The following is a 27,399-nucleotide window of genomic DNA, read 5'->3' as shown; positions in this document are numbered from 1 at the left end:
ACAGTACTATAATGAAATCTTTACGTAACTTGGCTTAAATAGGATAAAACAATCCAATTGTCTTCTAATGAGTAAAGTTTTCCCCTGACAATTTGGGAATGCAGATAGTAAATTATTCTGTGAGTTGCATGAGGCCAACCACTGAGACTTCATGAAGGACCATGTCAGCTTCTCAGCTCTAAGCAGTCTTTTCTACATCTTTGCACTAGTTAAGAGAGGATACAAGTGAACTCTTGCAAGGAATTGCAAAGGCAGAAGTAATATTTTGCTGCTTCCCATATCTCCCCCTGCTCAGGCTGCTTGGCATCTTACAAGCACAAAAGGCCCACTTGAAACTGTCCAAATACTTATGCAGCAAGCCCAAAAGGCTTTGGATTGCTGGAGGGGGAGAGTGTGACATAATTCTTGGAGGAGAGGATTGGCTTTGTCAGTATGACTAACTCATGGCTGGATGAGTTAGAGATCATCAACTTATATAACTGCATCAGCTAGCTCTGAATGGGGAAGTAGGGTTCCCAGGCTGCATTTTGGTCCTCTTTTCTCAGGTTCTCAATATAAACACCGGTCAGAACTATGTGAATCTCATATTGAGTTCCAGGAAGTTTGTAGCTTTTTTTTGTGCGTGTAGTCTGCCTAACTCACTGCTAAATGAGCTGGTGGAGGTAAACTTAGGCCTGTACTGAAGATTACCAGGCAACCTTGTGTAGGATTTCATGGCTGTCAGAGAGCTGTCCCACATTGTCACAAGCTCAATACAACATCACATGCTGAATTTGATTTTTTTTGTACCAATGAACCTGGTGATCTGGTGAACAATGTTCAACTTGTACTGTGGTCTATCTGTTGAAGACACTTGTGGTTCAAGTGTTCTCCTTTGCAAACCCAATGGACCAATTCAAATGGTCTGCCCCCGGGCACTAGTGGAAGAATTCTGAGAGTTTAACCTGCAATCATTAAAACTCTACTGGGGACAGGATCATGTATCTGCTTGGGAGTTCTCAACTTTAATGTCTTTGCTGGTAAAATCTCTGGGCACTGTTATGACCTGGATGCCAGTTCCGGGGCAGATGGGATGGTAGAGATATCAAATGTTTTATCTGGTCACATTCTATGGACAACTTTGACTTGGTATCCATGTATTATTTTAAGATCTTGGGTGTTGCTAAGCAAACTCTAGCAGGCAAGAAGACAGAAATGTCAATAATACTTGTCCAACAACACCAACAATCCCTTTAACTGGAACACTGCTGAAAATGTTCTCCCTTGATAAAGCAGGATTCCACATAAGGACAACTTGTGTGGTTTCCCTGTTGCTGGTATAGCTGCAACAAATATTAACTTTATAACAATATTGAATTGCCAATTAAAAAAATACCTTGGTGGTAAAAGGAGAAAATGGCCCCACAGGGATTGTCAGGGATATCCTCCCCCCACCCCCACCCCACACAAACAGAGCAGCCTTCAAGGCCTTAGTGCATTTTCTCCCAAAATGTTGCAGTAAAGCATGTTTGAGAACAACTGGACAAAAAGCCAGCAATACTCTGGAAGGTTCACAAGTGCAGCACTTTGCTGTAGGAAAATGAAGGGAGAGGAATTCCCTCAAACTCCCCTCCCCGCTTTCCAACCACATTGAATATGAGACAGATAACCCATGTGGAAATGGCCAAAACTAACTATGGGCCAGTGTCCAATTTGATTTAGTTGGGGAAACTTAGCAGGTCATGACTTTAGAGACCTAGTTATGGCATAGACATTTTCAGTAAGTCTGGAACTCCATTTGCAAACAGACAGTGCTTCTCATCTAGTGTTTCATGAAACCATATTTGACAGAGTCCACCATTATGCAGAGGATTAGCACTTCAGTTCCAAAGGTCCTTCCTGTGTTACCCGATGCAGAAAGTGCAGCCTGGAAGTTATTATAGATTGCTCCCATACTTTTAATATTTTAGATCATTAAATGAGATCATCCAAAACGTTACAAGATTTGGTATCATCAGTTATATTTCCAGAAGTAGCCTTGTGCTGCTGTTGTATTTGCCCTAGCCAAGAAACAAGGTTTGGTATCATCAGTTATATTTCTAGAAGTAGCCTAGTGCTGCTGTTGTATTTGCCCTAGCCAAGAAACAAGGTTAGTAAATAGCAGAATAGATTTCCAGCTTTATCTCGCATGACAATTGTTTTTTCTTTTGCTCATTGTGTAAACATGAGAATTATTAGAACAGGATTCACACATGGCCACAGGAAACTTAAATTCATTCAAAATTCAGAAAGCTGATTGCTATTACACCCTTTTAAAGAAATTTACATTACTTGCCATTGATTTCTACATTCAAGGTGTTGGTCGTTATCTTTGAAGCCTTTCATGAACTGCATATATAAAAAGCTATCATGGTGTAGTGGTTAAAACCATGCAGCAATTTATCCTGACAACAATTTTTTGCTATCCCCTCTGGCAAAACCGTTAAATAGCTGTATTGAGCCTTCTGGGTTGCGGGTGGAGAACACTCATAGTGGAGACATTGAAACAAATCTATGCAGTACAGTAGTTGAGGAAAGCTAGAAAAATTGTTATGAATGTCTGTTCTAAGTCACCTTAGGTTCTCTTTTGAAAAGACAGGCAGACTAAAGGTTTTTAATAAAATAGGTTTACTATAAATATGAAGAATTATTGCATAGTGCTAGATAAAGTGGTGTTCGACATTCTTGGTAACTAACATGGAGTTCACACCTATGGATCTGGATCTAATAGAGGATTTTACATGGTTTGGATCCAACAGTGTGATTTCTTTTACATAAGAATATTCACCCTCTCTGAAAGTAGTGCCTGTAAAAAAAAAGCTGCAATGATTATTGAAAAGAACACCAGATGCATCCTGCCTGCTAGGTTTGCTTTTTGAGTTGACACTTAAGAAGAGCTCTCTGAAGAGCTGATTCTTCCTATAGTATCTGGGTTTCTGTTTTGACTTTCCCCTGGTTTCAATTCAGCTCTGCAGCTAGTCACCAACACCAAAGTAGCCCTGGAAGGGGCCATTTCTAATCTGTTTACTAGAGAAACTAAGATTTCAAGTGCTGGCAATACTGCTGTGATGGCCCGGCCCCCTGCACAATGGTTGCTGAGATCTGAGGGCACCCATTTCTTACAGATACTGCTTGGCGGGGTTTTCAGATTTCATAGAAAAATGTTCTGGGAATCAGACATATTGATGACTGAACAACAAATTGTATTTCATGGCCATTTTCTGAAGTAGCAACTCCTAGGCCACTTTCAATCCTCACATAGAGGAGTTTCACAATCCTCTTTTGAATCCCAACTCACATTATCCCAACCCACCTCTGCATTAACTTAATTTTAAAACAAATTATGTTGACCATTTTCTAATTAAACTATTTGAAGAGTCAAATAAGATCTAATTTAAGCAGAACATATTATATTAAATATTTTATTCAGGAGGCAATAGACACTTAGCAAATATTTTGTTAACTGATTGTGCCATTTTGGCTTAAAACATGACAACTATAAAAATGTGGAAAAGTCTCCTGTACATTGTTTTACTCTGATATAGGCAACATTTTTTCATTTAAATGTAAAACATGCTAATCTATCAGTTATTAATCAAGGACAACCTGGTTCTCTGTAAAACAAAAACAGCAACTGTAACAAATGTCAAAAAACGAGTAACAAATAGGCAGACATTACAGTAAAAAAGGTGATGTAAAAGGTGATGGCCGAAATACAGTTATTGCATTTAGCCAGGAAGTTGCTTGTCCTCAGCTCTAAGAACGGGGAGGGTCCAGTGGAAGTGATAACTGTTTATTCCTTCTAATCTGAAGTATAAACAGCTCATTTGTGCCAAAATTGCAAAAAATATTACAAGAGCTTTTAAAAGGTATTATTTGGAAGCTGAAATGTTTTAACTGGACTGGAAAATGGACAAAGGAGGTTAAATATTGGAGTTTGGTCTTGAATTTAAGACTCAGCAACGTGCATGCTGTGGGTAAACCAGAATAGCATGCCTATGTTCTGCAACTGGCAATCAATACTAGCTGGAAACGACTTAGTCCTTTCGTACTCTTCTTTTGCGTACTGATTTTGCTGGACCATCACCAGACCCCGTGCTTTCATCTGCTTCTTTCATCTGTGAGAAAAGAGATTGAATCAAAGTAGGTGTGCAAAATATACTACGGCAGAAGCAAAGGTCCTTTTATGAACTTGTGGGAGATTGAAAGTCCCACCCCTGTATCCTGCCCTGCCTTTTTCTGCCTCAGCTGAAGCTTCTTTGCCACCGGTTTTCTTCTCCCTTCTCATTGCCATCTCCTCCTTGCTGCTTCGTTTGCTTCTCACACCTCAGTCAGCTTCTTCCTGTTAATTTCACTGGTGTTTATAGAATTTGTTACATTCCCCCCTTCAAATGGCACAAGTGACACAACATCTATTCAGCAGTCTGAAGTCTTATTCTTCCACCTATCAATTTTCTTCTGCAAGCCTGGCATATTCCCCATATTTGCAACAGTCCTTCGCCCCTTATACACAGTTCTTGATGCTACTAAAACATTTATATCCCACCGTCCATCATGGTTCAAAGCAGGTTACAATAATTAAAATATTTTCAGTTAAAACTAAAATAAAATAAGCAAACCCCAAATCTCCGTCACCCCCTTAAAAGATGTGCATCATTCAAAGCCCCTCAAAAACTCACAAACAAGCAGATCTTTCAGGGCCTCCTGAAGATCTTCAGGGAGCCCCCCCCCCCTTTACCTCTTCACAGAACTCACTGCGTAGAGCTGGAGCCACAGTGGAAAGGACCCAGGCAACTATAATTGGTGGGATAGCCACAGATGGCTACCCACAATGCCTGAGGACCACAGTTGCCACAAAGGGAGATACAGAAAGAGACAGTCCTCCTTCAGAATTAGGTCTACAGATATATTCCTTGTTCATACCTAGATGTTAAGTTTTCTTCTCACAGCAACATTTCTAAGCTATGCATGCATGTCTTTCTCTGTTAACCTACTAATACTCGTAGATACTGATAAAGTAGAACAGTTTTATTTTTTGATTTCATCAGTTTGTCATAGACTTCTTTGTAATGATCAATTATGGAATGCAACTATCCTGCAACTTGGTGCAGACAGGAGAGTATCCAAAATTAGTTGGCTTGCAGGGCTGGAAAGAGCCCAGAGAAGCAGCTGACTGGCACCACTTTGTTCCTGCACCTTTTGGCTGATGTCAGGAAGAGTGAAAGCAGAGAAGGGAGAGGAGAAATTATTTCAAATTAAGGGTCATCTGTTTTTGTGTTTAACCTTTTTTAGGAGAAGTTCTCTGACATTCAGGAATGTCATTTTTTTGAGTAAGTTTGGTACTTAGACCCCTTTCCAATTTCTACTTCATTTGCTGAGGAGCTCCTGCATGTCCATCACAAAATGTCTTGCACTACCAGAAGGTATCTAGACCATCTTATATCCTGACATGACTATGCCCTGCAATTCAGCAAGCACTTCTCTGCAGCTGCTGAAGGAAAGATTGGCCGTGGCAGGTGAACTTTTTCAGGGAAGCTGATCTGGCACTTCTGATCTTCTCACTAAGGAGCCCTGATAAACTTCCATACAATTCCAGAGTTTCCAAATGTCCAGCTTGGAAACCACTGCCTTAAATTAATTTCTGAGTGGGCAAACAGGCTGAGAAAGAAGACCAGTCAATAGTGAAGAGGTTAACAGTAGGAAGTTAGTTTCCTCCAGAGTTTGCAGTTCTTATTTAAAGCATGAAGCTGTAGCTACACATCTCACAAGCCTAAACAGTTCTGTTGTTCACCTGTAGACATCACACTGCAAATAGGCAAAATCAACAACTGCTTCTCCAAGTTCATTCTCTGTCGTGCCATGCTACCTTACAGAATGATCTGGCTGTTGAGATTAGGAACTTTCCCTTCCGGCTTTCCACAAACTATGCAAAACTGAATTATTTGGGAGGATTTTTTTTTTACTTGGGTAACAGGGTTGTACCATAATGAAACAGCTCATAAAGATGCTCTGGCAAAGGGACTCTATACTGCCTGTTGTTGTAAGTATGCCACTACTATGTAATTTCTGCATTATTTATTGTGTTGTGCTTAAATGCTTATGCTTTGTTTCAACTCTGTTTCAGAGTGGTTTTCAGTGTTCTAAAATCCCTAATATTGCTTTGTTTATCTGATATCCCATCTTGTTGATTCTACTGACTTACCTTGCGTTATCTGCCTGGATCCTCAGTGAGAAATACTGACAATAAATAAATAATGCTAAAAATTTAAACATCAAAAATAGAAAACTGTGTGCTACTGTATTACTGGATGGGGAGTGCTATCATGATCTTGATTCTGTACAATTAACATGTTTGCATGTTAATTGTACAGGCCATTTTGGTGGATGAAACCTTACCTCATCCTCTGAGCCAGATTTATTTGATTTATTACTCTCTTCTTCACAATTTCCTTGAGCAATGTCATTTTCCTCATCGGAGTCTTCGTTTTCACCACCTTCATCTAAACAAAGTCAGCCATTAATAAGTTTGATTATGCTTAAGGACATTGATATCTAAGTGAGAGAGCAACTGGCAAGCCTGCTGGCAGCTTTCTCTAAATGCCATGAGACAGCACAAACACTGCTACCAAGCTCTAAATCAGCAAATCTGATAGCTAGCCACTTGTGTACATCTGCAAAATTAGCCAATTTCAAAGAATGTTTTTATCTGGTATTTAATATTTAACAATCTTGTAAAACTAAAGGGAAATTAGATCAACTTAAAATTCTAAAGCAATAAAAAATAAAGGCAATGTTAAACTGCATGCATGTCTACCCATTTTGAATGTAGCCACGTTTGAGAACAAGACAGCTTGTATAATGTACTATGCTGAAATAAACACTTTCAATTAAAATTTAAAAGGGGACATCTCCAACTGTCATCCTTTTCTAGCTCGCCCCCATCTTCCTAGGAGGAATTGGTAAAATGGATAACTGCATGAGGGTCTCAGTTGAGCTAGATTATGTGCGTAAAAGAGGGCATTAATTATGCAATTTAAGATTCAGATTGACAAAATAATGGAACAGGGAGTGCTGTTCTCTACCACTCTGCACAGCTAGTAGCGATATGTTCCAGTTGTGCAGGGATTGTTTCCCATTTCAAGAGACTTCCACTAGCAAAACATGTTCTGTTAACAGACCATATTGCTGACAGCTGAACAGAGAAGCAGGGTATGACCAACAATGTTATTAAATAAAATTTACACATCTAGTTAATATCCTCTCAGTTTCACTATGGCCTGGGAAAATAATGAATTGCAGTTTCAAGCATATTTTTGGATTTTTAAGGGCCTGTTCTTTACCATTTCTTGAGTAATACTATTTTGTATTAGCTAATACTAACTGAAAATACATTCATAAACCTGGTTTCAGTAAAACTAAATAAACCTTATCTTAATTTATTGTTCAAAAGTGCACAGAGGTATTTCTGGAATTCACATTGTGACTGAAGTTGTTGCCATTTTTATGCTCAGTTATTTTAACCTCTCCTCCTACATGCTTTTATAGTAAGAGGTATAAATTCTAAAAGTTCCTAAAGATGTTCCTAATCCTTAGAAGTATTAAAAAGTGAAAATTTCAAAACATAAAGAATCTCACACTCTTCCATTTGATCTTTTTAGGCTGTTCATCACTAGTCCTGTTTAAAGCTTGGAAAACAGACCAAAAGTCAAGTCAGCAGGTAGTATAGATTGAACAAAGACATTGTTCTCCAAAAGGCTACCCTAATTCTCAGTCAAGGATCAAGAAGAGCAATTGGCTTTGTTTCGTTTTTTATTCCCAGCAGGTTCCCAATGCAATATATGCAGCTAAAATGTTGTCCATGAATTGCAAAGCACTGACAAAAAAAGCTGAAAAAACTTTCCACAGTGGGGTTTCTTTATTGTTGGATAGCTTCTTCTTAAGAAAAGCATGCATGTGGTCGAGACAGATTCAGAAATGCAAGAACAGAACTGAACAGTTCTTTGCCTCTGCATTATCAACTAATAGCTTTTCTTTTTGGCTGATCTGTTCTACCTTTGAAGGTTTCTCTTTTTGCAAAAGAGGCGAACTGGGATGAAAGGCAGCATGTGCAAGTGACCAAACAAAGCATCCTGAATTCAACAAAATACCTAAATAATTTACTCAGAAATTCAAGCAACTGTTGTAAAGTTATCGAGCAGAAGCACAGCGCACTACTTTCAACTTATACCAAGTAGGAAAACAGAAGACTGAAAAATTGCCCAATATGAAAAAGTCTATCTAAGCTCTGATCCCAGTCATACCCTCTTTATCACTACCTGCTAAAGCAATCTCCTTTTCTTGCTTCATTATAAGTTTATCTTTCCTCATTTCATGGGTATTTTCCGCGGGGTAGACAATAATTAGAACAACTCCAACAGGCCTAAATTCCATGCCATCAGAAAAAAGTCTTGAACTTCAGGGAAAGTGGCCAAAATAGATGGAAAGGATCAAGCTCATGTTTTCACTTTCTTCCACTTTAGCAGAATGACAACTGAGCTTAACTGTGCAGTAGGTTTTCTTTTCTTTTCACAAAATTAAATATATTAGCCTCAACTTAAGCCAGTGATGGCGAACCTTTTCAAGACCGAGTGCCCAAACTGCAACTCAAAACCCACTTATTTATCGCGAAGTGTCAATACGGCAATTTAACCTGAATACTGAGGTTTTAAAGGTTCTGGTGGGTTTTCCAGGCTGTGTGGCCATGGTCTGGTGGATCTTACTTCTAACATTTCACCTGCATCTGTGTCTATACCTTCAGAAGTGTATCACACAGGGAAGTCTGTTACACACTGTGATACACTCTGTGACTTCCCTCTGTGATATACCTCTGAAGATGCCAGACACAGATGTAGGCCATGGACGCTGTGAACCATGAAAGCTTGATGGGAATTGGGGGGTGGTGATGGTGGTGGTGGATGGGAAAGCTGTCACTGCCCATGGACCCTGTGATCCATGGGCAGAGAAAGCTTGATGGGGGTGTGGGGTGGATGGATCAAAGGAGTCTGGAGCGCCACTCTCTCTCTCTGAGAGTTACCCTCTCAGAGAAAAGTGGGCTCCAGCTTTTCTTCTCAGAGAGAGAGAGGGGAACTTCAGCCTCTGCATTTGTTTGGGGTTTTTTAATGCGGAGAAAGGGTCCCTTTCTTGGCTTAAAAAAATACCCAGGCTGGAGTTTTGGAGGCCACCGAACAGGTCGCGGCCGCCGTTTCCCCCTCTGCCCGAGGGAGAAAGCAGCCACCATCTCCCTGGGGCAGATGGGGTTCCCTGCTCAGCGCCGCCTGCCCCTGCCACGGCGGCCCTGAGCAGGTCGCTGCTGCCATTCCTCCTCTACCCGAGGAAAAAGGCAGCCACCTTCTCCCTCGGGCAGAGGGGGGTTCCCTGCTTGAGGCCGCCTGCTCCCGCAACGCGAGAGCCGGTGGCCCCAAGCAGGGCAACGCTGCTGCCATTCCCCCTCTGCCCGAGGGAGAAGGCAAGCACCTTCTCCCTCGGGCAGAGGGGAGTCCCTGCTCGAGGCCGCCTGCTCCCGCAACGGGAGAGCAGGCGGCCCCAAGCAGGGCAACGCTGCTGCCATTCCCCCTCTGCCCGAGGGAGAAGGCAAGCACCTTCTCCCTCGGGCAGAGGGGAGTCCCTGCTTGAGGCTGCCGGCTCCCGCAACGGGAGAGAAGGCGGCCCCGAGCAGGCCAACGCCGCCGCCTCCCCCTCCGCCCAAAGAAGAAGGCAAGCACCTTCTCCTTCGGGCAGAGGGGGTTTCCTGCTACGCGCCGCCGGCTCCCGCGCCGCGAGCGCTGGCGGCTCCAAGCAGGTCGCCGCCACCATTCCCCCTCTGCCCGAGGGAGAAGGTGGCTGCCTTCTCCCTTGGGCAGAGGGGGAATGGCGGCAGCGACCTGCTCGGGGGAGGGGGAGATCCGGGCACTCGTGTGCCTGGCGAGAGGCCTCCGCGTGCCATGTGTGGCACGCGTGCCATAGGTTCACCATCACGTACTTAAGCAGAGATCAAGACTCTTTATACTGTAGTGTATTTTGGTTTAACACTGATACAACATACATTAAAAGAATGAGCTACAATCCTGCATTTTCTAAACAAAAGAATCCGAGATCCAAATATTTAAGAATAAGGATTTTAGATGCAAGAAAACCAAAAAGCCTTATGAATGTTAAAAAAATAAGCAGAAATGCTGCAATGCCAATATAAGCAAAAAATAATGCAATGCCAAAAAACAGCAAAACTGCAATGCCATCCCACTCTAATTACTGTAAACATGTGTGTGTGTGTGTGTGGGGGGGGTTCCCATCATAGCCAAGAACACATGGGAAAATGTGTCATGATTAGGGAAAATTACAAAGAGTCCCATGAGATCTCTGATCGCAGCCTCCGCTGGGCCTCACGGGGTAGGGGGGAAGGAGGAGGGATCTGGGGGTGATTTTTCGGCCCCTAAGTGACCCCAACGGCTCCACCCGGTACACTGTTCCCCACCCTGCTCCCTCGTAGCTATGCCACTGCACAAATGCTGGCTGAAAAAAAATAGTCTTGAGAAATAAGGAATGCAGGAGGCATGCATAAGTCCTCTTTCAACACTGAATCCAAGAAAGTCTTAAAATATTTATTGAACATTTTAATTTCATTCAAGTTAACTCAACAAGACCTTTTATACGCTGTCCCACCAAAAGATAAAAGAAAATTTGTATATTCATCCACCATTAACTGGGCCTTCTTTTTTGTAGAATGCTCCAGTTGGGCCCTATATTCTGTTCCAATGAACTACATAGACACTGGGACCCATGTGGGGCTTTCTTCAGCAAAGAAGTGTCCAGTTGGTGGTGGATGAATATGCAAATCTCCTTACATCTTTTGGTGGAACAGAGTATAGATACTTTTACAGATTCCAGCACAGTGTTTGTGCCTTAATTTCAACGTATGAGTCTATCCTGGGTGCAAGATTCTAAATGTTTAGCATAAGGTTTTTCCAAATTGCCCTGGATAACATAACTAGACTAAGCAAGTTATCTTACAAGAAATCCAGAGTTCCAGAAGACATTTATAATTCCATTACGGAAGAAATCTTTCTTCCATGAACAAAACCTAGTGTATTCTCCAAGTGCTCATGTTTAGATAAAGACAAAGAGAATGGAAGGATGTGGGATTTTAAAGCCCCATCTCAAATAGAACAAGCAGTCAGAGACTGAAGAATTTTAAGAAACAGCTATGGAAACTTTTAAAAAATCTCTATGCATGACTCTCTCCTCTATATATTTAGTTTTTTCGATCACAGCTATAAAAGATAAAGGTAGCAGTTACTTCTTAATTTGGAAGCTTAAGCATTTCAAGCATCCTGCCATGTGGTGATCTAAAGTTAGAAATTGTTTATTTAAGAATTCAGAGTTGAATGGAGAGAGATCCTGCTGTAACAGATCTGTGATCAAAATCTTCAGCTTTGTTTTGAGCATACTTTTCAACCTGAGCACAATTTGAAGCAAAACCAATGGCAAGATCTACAGGTCTGAAGGACAGTATAATTGGAAGATGCCAAAGCAGCTTGGGTACCATTTGCCTGCATAGCCTCTTAAAAAGACAAAAAAAGTTCTGAATTCAGTTATACATTACTCTGGAGAAGGTTACAAGGTCTGATTGTGCACAGTGAAGAGGCAACCGCAAGTAACTGAGAGCTTTCTACTGTACTGCAACTGTTTATGATGGCTACTTTCAACCTATAGAGAGAAATCATAGCTTTTAATGTACAGTTCAAATATACTGGATCTTCTTACCACCATCACCAGCATTGTCATTTGGTCCTTCAAGTTCTTCATCCTGTCCTTGTATCTCTTGTTCTAATTCACCTTTTGTTATTGGCTTGGCAACATCTGTTTTTTTGTACTCCAAATCTTCATCTATTTTCTAAAACAAAAGGACAACCATGCAAAAATGTGACAAGAAAAGCATTTCTAAAACAGTAAAGAAAGATGGGCCATTCTTTATAGACTTGCCCAATCCAATGGATTTTACATTTAAGAAATCTGACATAAAGCACATTCTTTGTTCTACACCAAAAGAAATAAAGTTATTACTTACATACCTTGGCTGGCCAACAAAATAATATGCCCAATCCTACAGGTAGGGCTAAAGTCAAGACGTAAAGTATCCAAAGCCATGGGCGCTCTTCTGCAGCAGTTATGAGCTGGCTAAACATACCAGGCTAAAATGAAGGGGGGGAACATACAAACACTTAGAATTCAACAAGATTTGCTAAAAGCATTTAATTTTAAAATGTAGTTTTTATACATTATACAAAATTTAAGACTGGACCAAAGGAACTGTGGATAGAGATAAATCTGCAGTTTCCCAAATCCCCATATAAGAGCAGTACTTTCCTAAGCTGTAGAATATGTCTTCTGTGGAAGGACACCTTCGAATCCAACCCTCTGATTTTATCTAGATGATGCCTCTTTAGACCTAATAAAGTGGATCAACTAAAAACTGAGCATATATGTAAGCAAAAGGGTGGCTTCTTGGCAACACCTACAACTTTTTACAAAGCACTGTTTGTAACATGCTCAAGTGCAATGTCAGGCATAAACTCCAGAGATCCCAGGGAGTAAAGACAGTAATGGATCAATGAAAAGACCATGAAAAGTTATGAAATGTTTTGTATATAGAATGAGAAATCATATTTTGAGACTGACTTTACAGAAACAGTGGTCGGATTATAATGTTTATTTCATGAAATTATACTTTGCTTTTCTTCCCAATAGGAACCCCAGAGCAGCTTACAACATAGTTCTCCTGGCTTCTATTTTATCCTCACAACCACCACCCTGTGAGGTCAGTTAGGCTGAATGTGTGTCACTGGCCCTCACCAAGTGAGATTCCATGGGGCAAACTCATGATTCAACCCTGACTCTCCCAAGTTGCGTTTCCTGTGGGGAGGGTTTTATTGCATTTTAGGTTTCCTTTATTCTCTGACCAAGTTTTAGAAATATTCCGGAAAGGAGGCTGAAGCAGGAGCAATGGCATGGAAGAAAAGATATGGATACCAACAACAGGTGGAAGAACAGTCAAAAGAATGGTGAGCATTGACACTGCCTTTTTAGCACTAAAGATTCTTCCCCCACCCCAAATTTTAATTTATGAATTTTAAATTGACACAACTTACGTGGCAGTAACCATGATTCAACTAAATGACGGCTTCAAGAAGGCTTTTCAAAGATGTATGTAAAAGATTGAGGACAACTGAGAAACAGTTGCCCTTACTTGGTTGGCCCATGTTAGAAGAAGAGAAGTTTGGATTTATACTGCCCCCCCTCTTGTAAGAAGACTCAATGTGGCTTACAAACTTCTTTCCCTTCCTCTCCCCACAGCAGACACCTTGTGAAGTAGGTGAGACTGAGAGAGTTCCGAAGAACTGTGATTAGCCTAAGGTCATCCAGCAGGCTTTGTGTGTAGGAATAGAAAACAAGTTCACTAGATAAGACTCAGCTGCTAATGTGGAGTGAGGATATCATCAAATATCAGAAACTAAGCAGGGTCCACTCTGGTTAATAACTGGAGGGGAGACCTACAAGGAATTCCCGGGTTGCTATGCAGAGGAAGGGCAATGGCAAACCACCTGTGTGCTTTAAAAACCCTACAGGGTTACCCTACATTGGCTGCAAATTGATGGCACTTTACACACACACAACAAACAGCTAAATATTAAACTGAATGCAGCTTGGAAAACTCTGATAATTTCAAAAACAGAACATTTCTTGCAGGAGCATGTGTTGTGGGTGTAAGAAAATATAGTAAATTCTTACTTCATTAGCACTTGCAACCAATTTTTTTATTCCCCAACCATCTGCTGCCCATCGATCAGCTACTTCTTTGTCTGAACAGATGATGAAATTATCGAAGTAGATATCAGATGTCATAGACCAAAGTTCTAAGCCAACAGCACTGACAGGAGTCATCCGAAAAGGATGAGGATCTTCAAAATAATCAGGATTAGGGATTTTTTGAGGGTTCCATATTCCCTATAAAACAGAAAAAGTATAGACCATAAAATTAAATATGTAAACCTACCTTCAGATACTTATTATTCACTTATATTCCGCCCTGTTTAATTAAGGGAACAGTTTATCTGTTATTTTGCTCATGTAAGCTATTCTTTCAAGGAGTAAGAATTGCTGTGCAACTACGATAGCTATTTGGATGAACAGCATCCAAAAGGGCTAGGATTCCCCTGCCTACCTACCAACTTTTTAACATATCTAACTGCCATAAAAATAAAACAGCAGGAAGATGGCCATGGCCAGCGACTCTGCAACTGCTTATTTAAATAATAAAGAGGAACATATTATTTAAATGTTATGCTGTGTCAGTGCAATTTAACAAGAGGTTGACAGCACACCTATCTATCTAAACAACTGTGATTTTGATTGCTAAACATAAAGCAAAATTACCAACCTTCTGAAAACGGTCGTCATTCAAATATACATAAAAAATAAGATGACATGCTGCAGACTTTTTTTTTTACAGACAAGTAACCACTAGTACCCAAGCACTGATTTTCAATACCTGTACCCCAATGAGGAGCCAAAGCAGCTTACAACATGGTTCTCTACTCCATTCTATCCTCACAACAACCCTGTGAAGTAACTTAGGATGATAGTGTGTGATTGGCCCTCAACCAGTGAGCATCTCTGGAAAAGTGGGGATTTGAACGTGGATATCCCAGATCCTAATGTAAAACTCTAGCTATCACACCAAACCATACAGACACTGAGTTTTTACACCACATTCCTGACCAAGAGCATTCCCTTCTAACAAATTATATCACTTTGAGATCCTGCTACAGGGTAGTAATGAGTCTATTGAAAAGGCCAGTTCAAGATTCTGATGAGGGATCTAAGCAAGATAGATAATGTGATACTATTACCTGATAATTAGGGTTGTCCATCATTGGTGGTTTCCATTTTCCTTTATAGTTTGGATTGCTTATTAGAGGGCGTACCCATTCTCCACAGCCAGATACACTCTTGTCACATTTAGGATTAGGAATCTGAGGGGCTTCCCATTCACCATCCATTTCCTCATCCCTATAAATACAAATGTTAAACAAATGTTTTAAACTCCATCCTGTAATTTAGCATGATATATGTATCAGTCCACTTCTCATTTATCCATTTCCAAAACTGCCGTACCACTAAGCTAAGCTTTCACTAACAAAGAAAGAAAGAAAAACCCTATCTTCTAAATTTCAGAATAAAATGTAGAAAGGTTGTAAACTCTGCAAACTAACAGAATATCAAACTTACCATTTCTCTATGTGCTCAGGCAGCCAAGTTCCACATACATTATGTCACGTTAATCAAGAAGTTATTTTGCATAGTGTAGATATATCTCTATACCTGATAATAGTTTAGATACGAAAATTACCATATCTGTTTCCTAAATGCCAAGAACTTCAACCACACTAATATGCACTATCACACACAGTGGCTTTTTACAAAATGCTGCAAACTGAAGGCGATGATGGACAGACCGAGAGTTACTTGAGCTTTGTCCCCACCTTTCCACTGCTGCAGTGTATATACTTCTGTAATAAATGAGGGGACCAACTACACAATTACATTTTGAAATACAACCTAGTAAAATGCTCTAGAATGCAATAGCCAGGAGCAACATTTTAATTTTCATATATATATATATTTGAATAAGATTCTGTATTTATTAAAAAACAGATTCTAATCTTTCCCCCAACTGGGCTTCAAAATCACTTAAACATTTTAGCAATATGAACAGATAAGTTACCTCACTGCATTTTAATCATCTGGAACTTTAAATAAATTTCTACAGAATCTGTCCAAGACAATGAAACACTAAAAGACATTCCTACCAATCCTCTGGTTTTTTGGCACTGGGATCTGGAATATATTCTGGTTCATCATCTAGCCAATCATCAGGCTTAACAGCATCAGGATCTTCTATGTTGGGAGGCTCATCTTCATTCCTTAAATTACAGACCAATATTACCAGAAAATGGACAATATAGCAACAGGCCAGACAGTGAAGCTCTTCTCAAAATCAAGACAGCTGTAATCTAACTGGGTATTATATATTTGCAAAACCAGACTCCCCACTTTTTGAGAGATAAATTATTCCCAAATCAGGGAAACAACACTACATGACCATTTCAGCTGAAAACCTTTTCAGCATGAAAAAATCTTTAGAACTTCAGAAGAAAAAGTGCAAACCAGAGACAAAGTCTGGTTGATAATTAACTGACAACAGAAAGAATGCCATTGTATTTACCAATCCTCTGGCTTGACAGCATTCGGATCAGAAATTTTAGCTCTTTCATCCCAGTCCTCAGGTTTCTTGTCGTTGGGATCATCTATTTTTTCAGGGGGGTTTACAGGTGGAACCATGTCTTCCAGGAGACTTCCTTTGCCAACAACTGTTTGGTCAATTGACACTTCAAAGGTGTTGTCAGGTTTCAGCACTAATGCATAATAAATATTTTAATAAAAGGACAAATGATGAAAAATTTTGAAAAGTTATTTAGTACTTATACCCAGTTATCAATCAAGATCTCTCTTATGTGGTGTATATCTTATACTGGCAAACAATTATTGCCATACTATGGTCATTAATTTTCACTTGGTGGAACCCAGGAACTACAGCCCAACATTTATCTGAAGTCACATCCACTGATTTCAGCACAATATTTTCCTTAAAAGACTGCTTGTCTGACAGCAGCTCAAGTCCAAAAGACATTAACAGAAAAATTAGTTTTTTTCAAGATAATGATCAGGTCACTATCTGGCCTACATTTCAAAAATGACATTACCATCCTAATGAAATCTTTGGCCAATTGTGCATGGGATGTCTCCTCACCTTAAATGGAATTTCCCTGAATGTTAGATTTTCAGTTATGGAACTCCAGGTTAGATGTTCAATTACACAATTGTTCCAAAGTCACCACAGTTTCTTGAAAGAAAATCCCCACATTTTCTGAACACAAGAAAATCCAACCTGTAGAATGTTTTGTGCCAAACCTCCTTCTGGTTTTTTTCCCCCTTCCCCACCTTTTCCCCTTCCACAAAGGAGCTGTTCCACCTTTTTGTCCTCCCATTTTTGTTACCCAGTCCCCTCCTGGCTGACTGTCCCCTGCAAGAAGAAGAAGAGGAAGAAAAGTCTGGATTTATACCCCAACCTTCTCCTGTAAGGAAACTCAAGGTGGCTTTCCCTTTCCCTTCCTCCCCAGCTTTGCCTCCTGGGACACCAGATTTTGGAGCTTGGACTTACACCATCCTCTTGGCAGGGAGAGATTTTATTTTTTGTTGTTGTCTGCTGCTGAAAAGCCTTCTTAAGCTGGCAGGACGGTGCCACCCTGCCAGCCCCAGGGCTCTGGATTAAGCTGTTAGCATCTAAATAGGATTTCATCTTTCATAACTAACCTATATATCCTGACAAATTACCACTTCACTCAAAAGCAAATGTTATGCAGCTATTACCAGTATCGCACACAGCAAGATGCAATTTATGTTTTAAAAAATCATTCTAAGAAGTATTGTCCTCTCATTTGAGAAAATACCGTATATACTCGCATATAAGTCGACCCGCATATAAATCGAGGCACCTAATTTTACTACAAAAAACTGGGAAAACTTATTGACTCACGTATAAGTCGAGGGTGGGAAATGCAGCAGTTGCTGGCAAATTTCAAAAATAAAAATAGATGCCAATAAAATTACATCAATTGAGGCATCACTAGGTTAAATGTTTTTGAATATTTATTTCAAAGAAAAACAGTAAACTGGCTCTGTAAGTGGAAAAGAGGGTCAACAAGAACAATATGGTATCAACAATAACTTGAAAAGTACAAAAACCTTAGCTCAACCAGCAACCAAGCTAAAACACAAGAGTTAAAATCCTCCAAAACTGGATTCCTCATCATCATCTGTATGTCCAAATGTAACCCAACTTAGATTTTAAGAGGGATATTATCAGAAATGGAAAATCTACTATTAGCTTCCATTGTAAACAATGGGGGATGGGGCATCCCCTTTGGGGGTCAATAACTTTGGATCCCCTGACCCAAACTTCACCAAACCTGGCTGGTATCATAAAGAGACTCTCCTGATGAGAGAGCAAAAAGCAAAAGACCCGCAAAAGGGTAGCCCCATCTACTAATAGCTCCCATTGAAAACAATGGGGAATGGGGGCACCTCATTTTGGGGTCTAACTTTGGACCCCCTGAACCAAACTTTACCAAAATTGGCTGGTATCATCAGGAGTGTCTTCTGAGGGTACCCTGACATTTTGGTGCCGCTAGCATAAAAACTGCGCCCCCTGCTGGCCGGCAAAGTAAAACACACACAAATTTTTAATGACCCGCATGTAAGTCAAGGGGAGCTTTTTCAGCATTAAAAATGTGCTGAAAAATTCGACTTATACATGAGTATATACAGTAATGTCGAAAAAGGTACTAAAGCTTTGTATTTCCTAATTACATCATAGTCAGTTATTCTTACCTATTATATTCTTACCAGTTATTCTTACATTTGGTTAATAAATACTCCAAAAGTCCAAGAAGCAAACTTTATGCTGCCTTCATTGATTTGAAGGCAGCTTTTGACACAGTCTCTAGAGAACGTCTTTGGAATAAATTGGCTATACAAGGAATAGACAATAAACTTCTTTTTCTAATCAGGCAACTTTATACCAACACAAACTGCAGAGTTAAGTGCTCACGTGAAGGTCTCATGACTGATTCTATTTCTACCTTTAAAGGTGTGAGGCAAGGCTGTGTGTTAGCACCAACCCTTTTCAATTTATTTTTGAGTGACCTTCCATCAGCCTTATTGGAAATTAATAACCATGCCCCTAAATTAGGCTCCAGGCATATTCCAATACTTCTATATGCTGATGATACCATCCTTCTATCTCGCTCAAAAGTTGGACTTAGTCGACTGCTGAATAGATGTGGGCAGTACTGTACAGATAACGGACTAGTCATCAATTATCAAAAGACCAAGATTTTGATCTTTGCCAAACAATACAAAAACCATAACTGGGCGATTAATAAAGTGCCAGTGGAGCAGGTTAACCAATACAAATATCTTGGAATTACATTTTCATATCCTCTCCTGCTTACCCCACAAAAAAGCTGCTATTGCAGGTGCTACCATCAGTTATTCTGCCATTGCACGCTTCTTTTATGGAAAGGGCCACCCCTTGTCCCAGCAGCACTAAAAAATCTTTAACTCTAAGATAGAAGAGTTACTTTATGGAGTACCTATCTGGCTCCAAGCAGTTGATCTAATTTTGAATACTGTCCAATCCAAATTTTTTTCCACAGAAAATTATGGCCCGCCAAATTGTGTACCGCATGCGGCCCTCTGTTTAGGAACTGGGCCAAAATTCATTAGTTTATAGGGCTTGGTTGAGAGCTTTTAAATTTTGGCTTCGCTTGCATTTCCATGATGAGCACTCGCTGATTCACCTACTTTTGTCTGATACTCAGGCTAATCCATGGTTCTCTCTGATCGAAAGAAAGATTGAATCACTTGGTATATCTCTCGACTCGCTTTTCCTGCTATCTAGTTCAGAATCCTACAACTTGTTAAAACAAAAATTGTTGGAAAGCGAATGGAATAATTTATTTAGGGCTGCTATGAAAACTTGTTCACCCTTACATCTTTCAATACCCCTATATCAAAACAGGATGGCTCCCTATTTGTATTTTTTGACTAATCCAATGCAGAGAAGAGCCCTCACACTTGCTCGCTTCAATGTTTTCCCCTCCGCTTTATTGCGTGGTAGATTTAACAACTTGGAAATGAGCGAAAGGGTATGCTCTTGTGGTGAACAACAAATTGAAACATTGGCACATCAACTGCTTTGCTGCCCTAAATCTGCTAATATCAGATCAAAATATTCCAATATTCTTTCTAGGATACCTAGTGAAATGGGAGAATCAGGTAGACTTCCTTTCCTTCTGGACAATTCTGACAATGAAACTTGTGAATTGGTTGCACAATTTTTACTGGAGGTGATGCACAATCAATAATTTATATTTTATCCTAAACCTTTGTATTTGTATACCTTTTATCTCAGGTTTTTATTGTGTTATGATTATTGTTATGCCAAATAAAGGCTTATTATTATTACAAATTTTTAATGACCCGCATGTAAGTCAAGGGGAGCTTTTTCAGCATTAAAAATGTGCTGAAAAATTCGACTTATACATGAGTATATACAGTAATGTCGAAAAAGGTACTAAAGCTTTGTATTTCCTAATTACATCATAGTCAGTTATTCTTACCTATTACTGTTCATTCACAACCAAAATATGTTGGTTGCAAATGCTTGTGATTTTAGGCTACAAAACTGCAATCAAATATAAATTAAGGCTCAATGACTTCTGATTTATGCATACGTCAATGATTCAACAATTGCACAATGAGGTTCTAATTTCCATCCCACTGGCAATATTTCAATGCTCTAATCCAACTGAGGAAACAGTATCAAGGTAGGTGCTGTGAATGGAGATGCTGATCTCTGAACAGATCAAAATGAAAAAAAAAATCGTAATTGCAAGGGATACATGTGGAAGAATGAGACAGATGCAATGGCTTTTATAAGACCAAGAACAAGTTCTGTTTGTAGTTTGGATCTTAACTCTCCCTTCTGCTGGTAGAAGGGGGTGGGTTTTGCTACTTTCCCCCATCATTGAAGCCCTCAGCCACTTTCACTCCCATGCTTCTTTCTTAGGGTCCAATGAAACCAGGGATCACAATTTCAGAGGGGCATAAAATGCTACCTTGAAAGATGGCAAGGTGCCATTTCTTTCTCAAATGAATTATTTATTCTTTACCACACTTCCATCTCAGAGCAACTAAAAATTCTGGATGGTTAGGGCTTTTAAAATGTTTCCATTTCTACTTTGCTTATACAACTTGAAAAATGTAAGCCTACCGAGAGTATACAGGTGAGTCTTTTTGTCAGTATAAAATTTTTTAAGGTCTACATCAGGACGTTTGGCATGCTTTTCGTCATAGTCTCCAGTTTTAGGATGTTTATGCCTGAAGATGAAGTGTAGTTTGTAATCTTCTCCACATTTATCTGGTCCAAACATAATTGTGTATGATGTTTTGTCATAGAGGTATTCCTGTAGAATAAAAGCAAAAGATTAATCTTATACAGCCAAAGCTTTTTCTTTAAAACTTTGTTTCTAATGGAATCTCCAAGTGTGCTTAGTAGAAGTTAATGAGTACATTTATGAAATGTACTCGCTTTACGCAGGCTTGACTTTAGCCATGATCCAGAAATTAAAACTCGTACAGAATGCGGCAGCCAGGCTCCTCACGGGGACTTCAAGCGGGGACCGGATTACGCCGGTCCTATATCATCTGCACTGGCTGCCGATCAAGTATTGGGTCATGTTTAAAGTGTTGGTTTTGACCTTCAAAGCTATTCACAGCTTCAGACCTGTATACCTGAGGGATAGCCTCTCCCCATATCGCCCAATTAGGCCCCTCCACTCCTCGGAAAAGGACCTATTGGTGATCCCTGGCCCAAAGGCAATCAGGCTGGCCTCTACATGGGCCAGGGCCCTTACGGCCCTGGGCCCTACCTGGTGGAACAGACTCCCAAGGGAGATCAGGGCCCTGCAGGACTTGCAGAGTTTCCGCCGGGCCTGTAAGACGGACCTGCTCTGCCAGGCATTTGGCCAGCCTGGCTAAGTACATCTGCCACCATTCCATCTGGCTTCCATGGGCGCAAGGGTGGGGGAGGGAGGGGGATTCCAACGCCATCTGATATTAATATTTATATGGTTTCTGTTTTAATTATTGGGGTACTGTGCTGGTTTTATTGTGTTTTAATGCTTTGTTTACTGTGGCTGTTGTTGGAAGTGAAGGACTTTTGTTACGCTGTTTCCTGCCTCAACCTACAGAGGGGGTTTTTACTAGAGAGCTAGTGGCTAGATAGGGACCTAGGGATTTGACACCTTTACTCTATCATGCTGGTTCTATCCCTTTGATGTTAGACTGATACTCTCAGGGACTTCCTTCCTTCCGGCGTCTTCCTCGACCCCTTCTCACCCACTTCTTCCTACCATGCCTAGAGAGAGGATGGATGCTCCTCGCATCCATCTCCATCCAGCTAGATTAAGATAGCATAGTGACTCTATCTACCTACCTTTCTATCCAGAATGGAGTTCACTAATAAATACTCTTTTTATTAGATCAGAAACTATAACTGACTCCGACTTTCTTTTGTGTAAGCTTGCCGCACATTGGGATCCATCACGCACACGCACACACACGAGGTAAGGGCTTCTGCTGTGTTCTAGCCACCCGTGCCGCTCTGCTAACTACGATAAAGAGATAATCTCCAACTACCAGGAGCTCTTATCCCAACAGGTTATGGGCCCAGCATTCAACAGGTTAATGGGCCCAGGCATTCAACAGGTTATTTGGCCCCAGCATTTAAGAGGTTAATTTTTGCCTCAAAAGTTTTTGGGTGCCAGTGTTTGTTTAGCCCATATTTTTCTTTTTACTTTGGTGATTGAGATCCCAACCTTTGTTTTTTTTACCTGTGCGTGAAAGAGCTTGGCACTGACGGAGTTAAGTTTCTGCTAGTTTTTCCCAGAGGCTTAGAGAGTGCAGTCTCTAGGGATTTTTTGACAAACTTTTCTTTTGTACTGGCTTAACGACTTGAGCCATTGACTGCAAAGATGACTTCTCTTCTCGATGGACGACTTCCTCTGATGATCTTGACGGAAGACTCGAAGCTCAGGAGTGGCGAGCTGAGATTATGGGCTCTTCCTGATCGCTGAAGATCTTATCCACGTCTTGGACGACACAGCCCCTCGGACTTTAAAATGCATCCGCAGAAGTGAGAACGCTTGGAACAAATCAAACTCGCGTGCCTGTGCTTTTATCATCCAAACCGTGAGTTCAGACCTCGGCTTCTCACACATAATTGATATGACTTCTAAGCTAAAGAGATGCTGGACACTTTAGCCAGACTATATAATAGGGGAGGCTGGTCGAATCGTCCATGTTTTAAAGCGCAGACTATATTTACTAAGGTACCAAGAGGGGACACCTTTCATGAATCACCTGCAAAAACTTCAGCAATGTTTCACTGCTCTTAAAAATGAACGCCAGGAAATGTCTGATCTAGATAAGCAGTCTGCATTATTTCTAACTCTACCAGAGACTTTTGCACCTCTCGTTGCTTCTTTGGAACAGAGAGAAGGTTTAAAATTCTCTCAAGCTGTAGAAGAGATCAAAATGTATATTTCTCGTCAGGATGTAATGGCTGGAAATGCAGGGAAAAGTCAGCCCTCTCAGTCTTTGGAACATAATGCCTTTAAGGCATCATTCCATCCAAACCAAAAGGGCAGACCTTTAGAAATGCAAATGACCACAGAGATGGCTTTGGAGGAAGGGGGGCTCAACCCTTTAGAGGAAGGGGGGCTCAACCCGATGGAAGAGATCACGTGACCACCAGAGCCAGGGAAAGTTCCTTTGATGCACAATTTGGCCACAGCAATAAAAATACCTACAGGCCATGCGGTCCCAACCAGGGCTTCACCTCTAACAAACAGATCATTTGTTACAAATGCCAGAAGCCTGGTCATAGAGCTGATCGCTGTTACAGCAATCGACCACTAGAGCAAGGATCTTCAACTAAAAGATTCCCTAAGCAAGGACAATCTGAGCAAGCTTTTAAGAATCAAAATTTTTACACAGTGCAAATAAAAGGTGACAAAAATGACTGTTTAATTGATAGTGGTGCCTCATGCAATGTCCTCAACAGATTAGACTTTGTAGAACTGAGTAAAATCCCAGAACAAAGAATTTACATGGGAAATGATACGTATGTTCTCTCATCATATTCAGGGACTGCAGAGATCCCTTGTATATTGCCTGATAATGAAGTTGCTAATTTTACCATTGAAAATGCATATTATGCACCAGAGATGACCAATTCTTTGCTGTCAATAGCTGAAATGGAAAAGCAGAATTTTGAATTGAATTTTAAAAATGGGAAATGTTATGTTACAAAGGAAGAGGAATTGTGTCTCATTGCATCTCAAATGAATGGACTGTACCACGTTAATCAATTGCCTGATGTTCCTATGAATGCAGAACAAGGTGAACTTGAACTTGAAAAATGCAATGATGATTTTCAAACCAATTTAGCAAAAGCCTGCAACCACAAAATTGCTTTGAGCATATGGCATCAACGCCAGGCCACTGTGCAAATGATACAATCCTGAAAATGCATAAAGAAGCTTTGACTAAAGATATTGTTTTTGAAAACTGTGAAAACTAACTTTTCTTGTGATTCTTGTCTACAAGCTAAAGCTGTGAACACATCTTATCCTAAACAGAGTGAGAGAAAACGAAGCAACCTCTGGATCTAGTGCACTCTGACATTTGTGGGCCACTTCCTGAAACGATTGGTAAATTTAAATATTTTCTGACATTTATTGATGATTATTCTAGATATGTAACCACATTTCTTTTGAAAGAAAGATCTGAGACTCTGGACAGGTTTAAGGACTATGTCAGAATGGCGCAGAACAAGTTCCAGCGAAATATTCAAGTCCTACGAAGTGATGGTGCTGGAGAATACACATCCAGAGCGATGCAGGACTTCATGAAATCTGAAGGAATTCAACACCAGACGACGGTTCCATATTGCCCAGCTCAAAATGGCACTTCAGAAAGAGCTAATCGAAGTCTACTGACCAAGGTAAGGTGCATGCTCATTAATGCACATCTCCCTCAGCACTTCTGGGGAGAAGGAATCATGACAGCAACATACATACACAATAGGCTGTACACTAGAGCCACAGGCCTAACACCTTTTGAACTTTGGCAAGGTTACAAGCCATCAATGGCACACCTAAGAGTCTTTGGATGCACAGCTTATGTATATGTTTGCAAAGAAAAACGAAAGAGTAAGTTTGAACCAAGAGCCAAGAAAGCAATCTTCCTTGGATATTCTGCTCAATCAAAAGCTTATCGCTTGATGAACCCTGATACACATGAGATCATGATCAGCAGATCTGTTCAGTTTGAGGAAAATGAAATGGCCATGTCTCCAGAGGGGGCACACGATAACCAGACCAAGCCCCAGCAAGACTGGCTGATGTATCCTGTTGCCAACGATGCACAGAGAGATGACAGCGCAGACTTAGATGATAATCAAGATGTATTTGATGAACCAGAAGAAATTCCAGATGTAGATGTTGAACCAGAGTACCTACCAGTACCAGCAGCAGTTGCAGAGGGGGAAGAAATCCCAAGAGATGAGGTGAGACGATCAGAACGCACAAACAAAGGAGTACCACCTGCAAGACTGGGACTTTCCTACCTCGCAAGACCGGCGTTAGATGAACCAAACCAATGGAAAGACTCTGATGAAATTTTTGATTCAACTGTCAACTTTACCACCATAAGAACTTTACTCAGCATTGCAGCTAGCAAGCAGATGCAAGTTCAACAGATAAAGATTGAATCCACATTTTTGAACAACGTGCTACTTCAAGCAAACTTTCAACAAAGTAAGGCTGACCAATGCCTTTATGTCAAGAACAGAAATGGAAAAAGGACTTATATTTTTGCTTTTAATAAAGAATTGCTTTTAGTCTATGATGACCAAGATGACTACAAAGGATTAATACAATATCTGAACAAACGACTTGAAATTAAGCAACTAGGAAAAGTTGCACACTACTTAGGAATTCAAATAGAGAGAGAGAAAGATGGGAGTTTCCTTTTGAATCAACAACAGAAGATCACAGACCTAATCAACTTACTGGATCTACACGATGCACATCCAGCTCCCATACCTATACAAGTCAATTATATCAAACAAGATGATCCCACTGAATTACTCTCTCATAACACCAAGTATAGAGAAGCTTTAGGAAAACTTCTATACATAAGTACATTGACCAGACCAGATATAGCAATAGCAGTTGGTCTATTGTGCAGAAAGACTGCTTCACCAACAGTCAAGGACTGGAATGCACTGAAGACGCTTTCTAGATATCTGAAAGGAACCGCACATCTTAAACTGAAACTGCCAGCTACCAAAGATGCTACACTAATAGCTTATGTTGATGCAGATTGGGCCGGAGACTCAACTGACAGAGCATCTACCAATGGGCAGATCATTTTCTTTGGCAATGGTCCTATTAGTTGGTCTAGTACCAAACAAGACATAACAGCAGCATCTACCACAGAAGCAGAATATGTGTCTGCTGCTCACGTTTGTCACGAGTTACAGTGGTTATGCCAACTCCTAAAGGATCTAGGCATAGACACACCACTTCCTATACCAGTGTATGAAGATAACCAAAGTTGCATTAAACTATCTAAACAAGAAGATGTGAAGAAGCGCACCAAGCACATTGATGTGAAGTACCACATAGTGAGAAGACTGCAAAAGAATGGCCACTGAGATGCTTGCAGACCTCTTCACTAAACCCCTACCGAAGCCTGCTTTTGAGAAGTTTAGAAGCAAGATAAGCCTGACTACCTGAGTCAAGAAACATCGAGAGGGGGTGTTGGAAGTGAAGGACTTTTGTTACGCTGTTTCCTGCCTCAACCTACAGAGGGGGTTTTTACTAGAGAGCTAGTGGCTAGATAGGGACCTAGGGATTTGACACCTTTACTCTATCATGCTGGTTCTATCCCTTTGATGTTAGACTGATACTCTCAGGGACTTCCTTCCTTCCGGCGTCTTCCTCGACCCCTTCTCACCCACTTCTTCCTACCATGCCTAGAGAGAGGATGGATGCTCCTCGCATCCATCTCCATCCAGCTAGATTAAGATAGCATAGTGACTCTATCTACCTACCTTTCTATCCAGAATGGAGTTCACTAATAAATACTCTTTTTATTAGATCAGAAACTATAACTGACTCCGACTTTCTTTTGTGTAAGCTTGCCGCACATTGGGATCCATCACGCACACGCACACACACGAGGTAAGGGCTTCTGCTGTGTTCTAGCCACCCGTGCCGCTCTGCTAACTACGATAAAGAGATAATCTCCAACTACCAGGAGCTCTTATCCCAACAATATTTATATGGTTTCTGTTTTAATTATTGGGGTACTGTGCTGGTTTTATTGTGTTTTAATGCTTTGTTTACTGTGGCTGTTCACCGCCCTGAGCCCTTCGGGGAAAGTTGATCTATAAATTTAATAAAATAAAGGAATAAATTAAATAAATTATTTTTCATTCAAATAATGTTAAGATCTAATAGAATGTATTACATGGAGGCGCTGTTGATTATTTCACTTCCATTTACCCGTAAGGTTCTCTGCACATGGAAG

General features: G+C 40.5%; 1 protein-coding gene across 2 annotated transcripts in view; it reads right to left on the bottom strand.

The window, feature by feature from the left end:
• Positions 1-3,424: 3,424 nt before the first annotated feature.
• CLGN (calmegin) overlaps positions 3,425-27,399 on the bottom strand; it is a 38,291-nt gene continuing 14,316 nt past the window's right edge. For both annotated transcript variants that reach the window (XM_048509043.1, XM_048509044.1), the window contains exons 7-15: positions 21,011-21,203; positions 16,340-16,529; positions 15,924-16,037; positions 14,964-15,123; positions 13,843-14,058; positions 12,126-12,245; positions 11,818-11,947; positions 6,415-6,518; positions 3,425-4,136 (exon numbers count right to left, since the gene is read on the bottom strand). In XM_048509043.1, the coding sequence (XP_048365000.1) occupies positions 4,056-4,136; positions 6,415-6,518; positions 11,818-11,947; positions 12,126-12,245; positions 13,843-14,058; positions 14,964-15,123; positions 15,924-16,037; positions 16,340-16,529; positions 21,011-21,203 (1,308 nt within the window). In that variant the 3' untranslated portion in view covers positions 3,425-4,055. The remainder of the gene's footprint in view (positions 4,137-6,414; positions 6,519-11,817; positions 11,948-12,125; positions 12,246-13,842; positions 14,059-14,963; positions 15,124-15,923; positions 16,038-16,339; positions 16,530-21,010; positions 21,204-27,399) is intronic.

The sequence above is a fragment of the Sphaerodactylus townsendi genome, linkage group LG10, assembly GCF_021028975.2.
Source record: "Sphaerodactylus townsendi isolate TG3544 linkage group LG10, MPM_Stown_v2.3, whole genome shotgun sequence".
NCBI lineage: Eukaryota > Metazoa > Chordata > Lepidosauria > Squamata > Sphaerodactylidae > Sphaerodactylus > Sphaerodactylus townsendi.
This window is presented reverse-complemented; position numbering and strand designations above follow the sequence as displayed.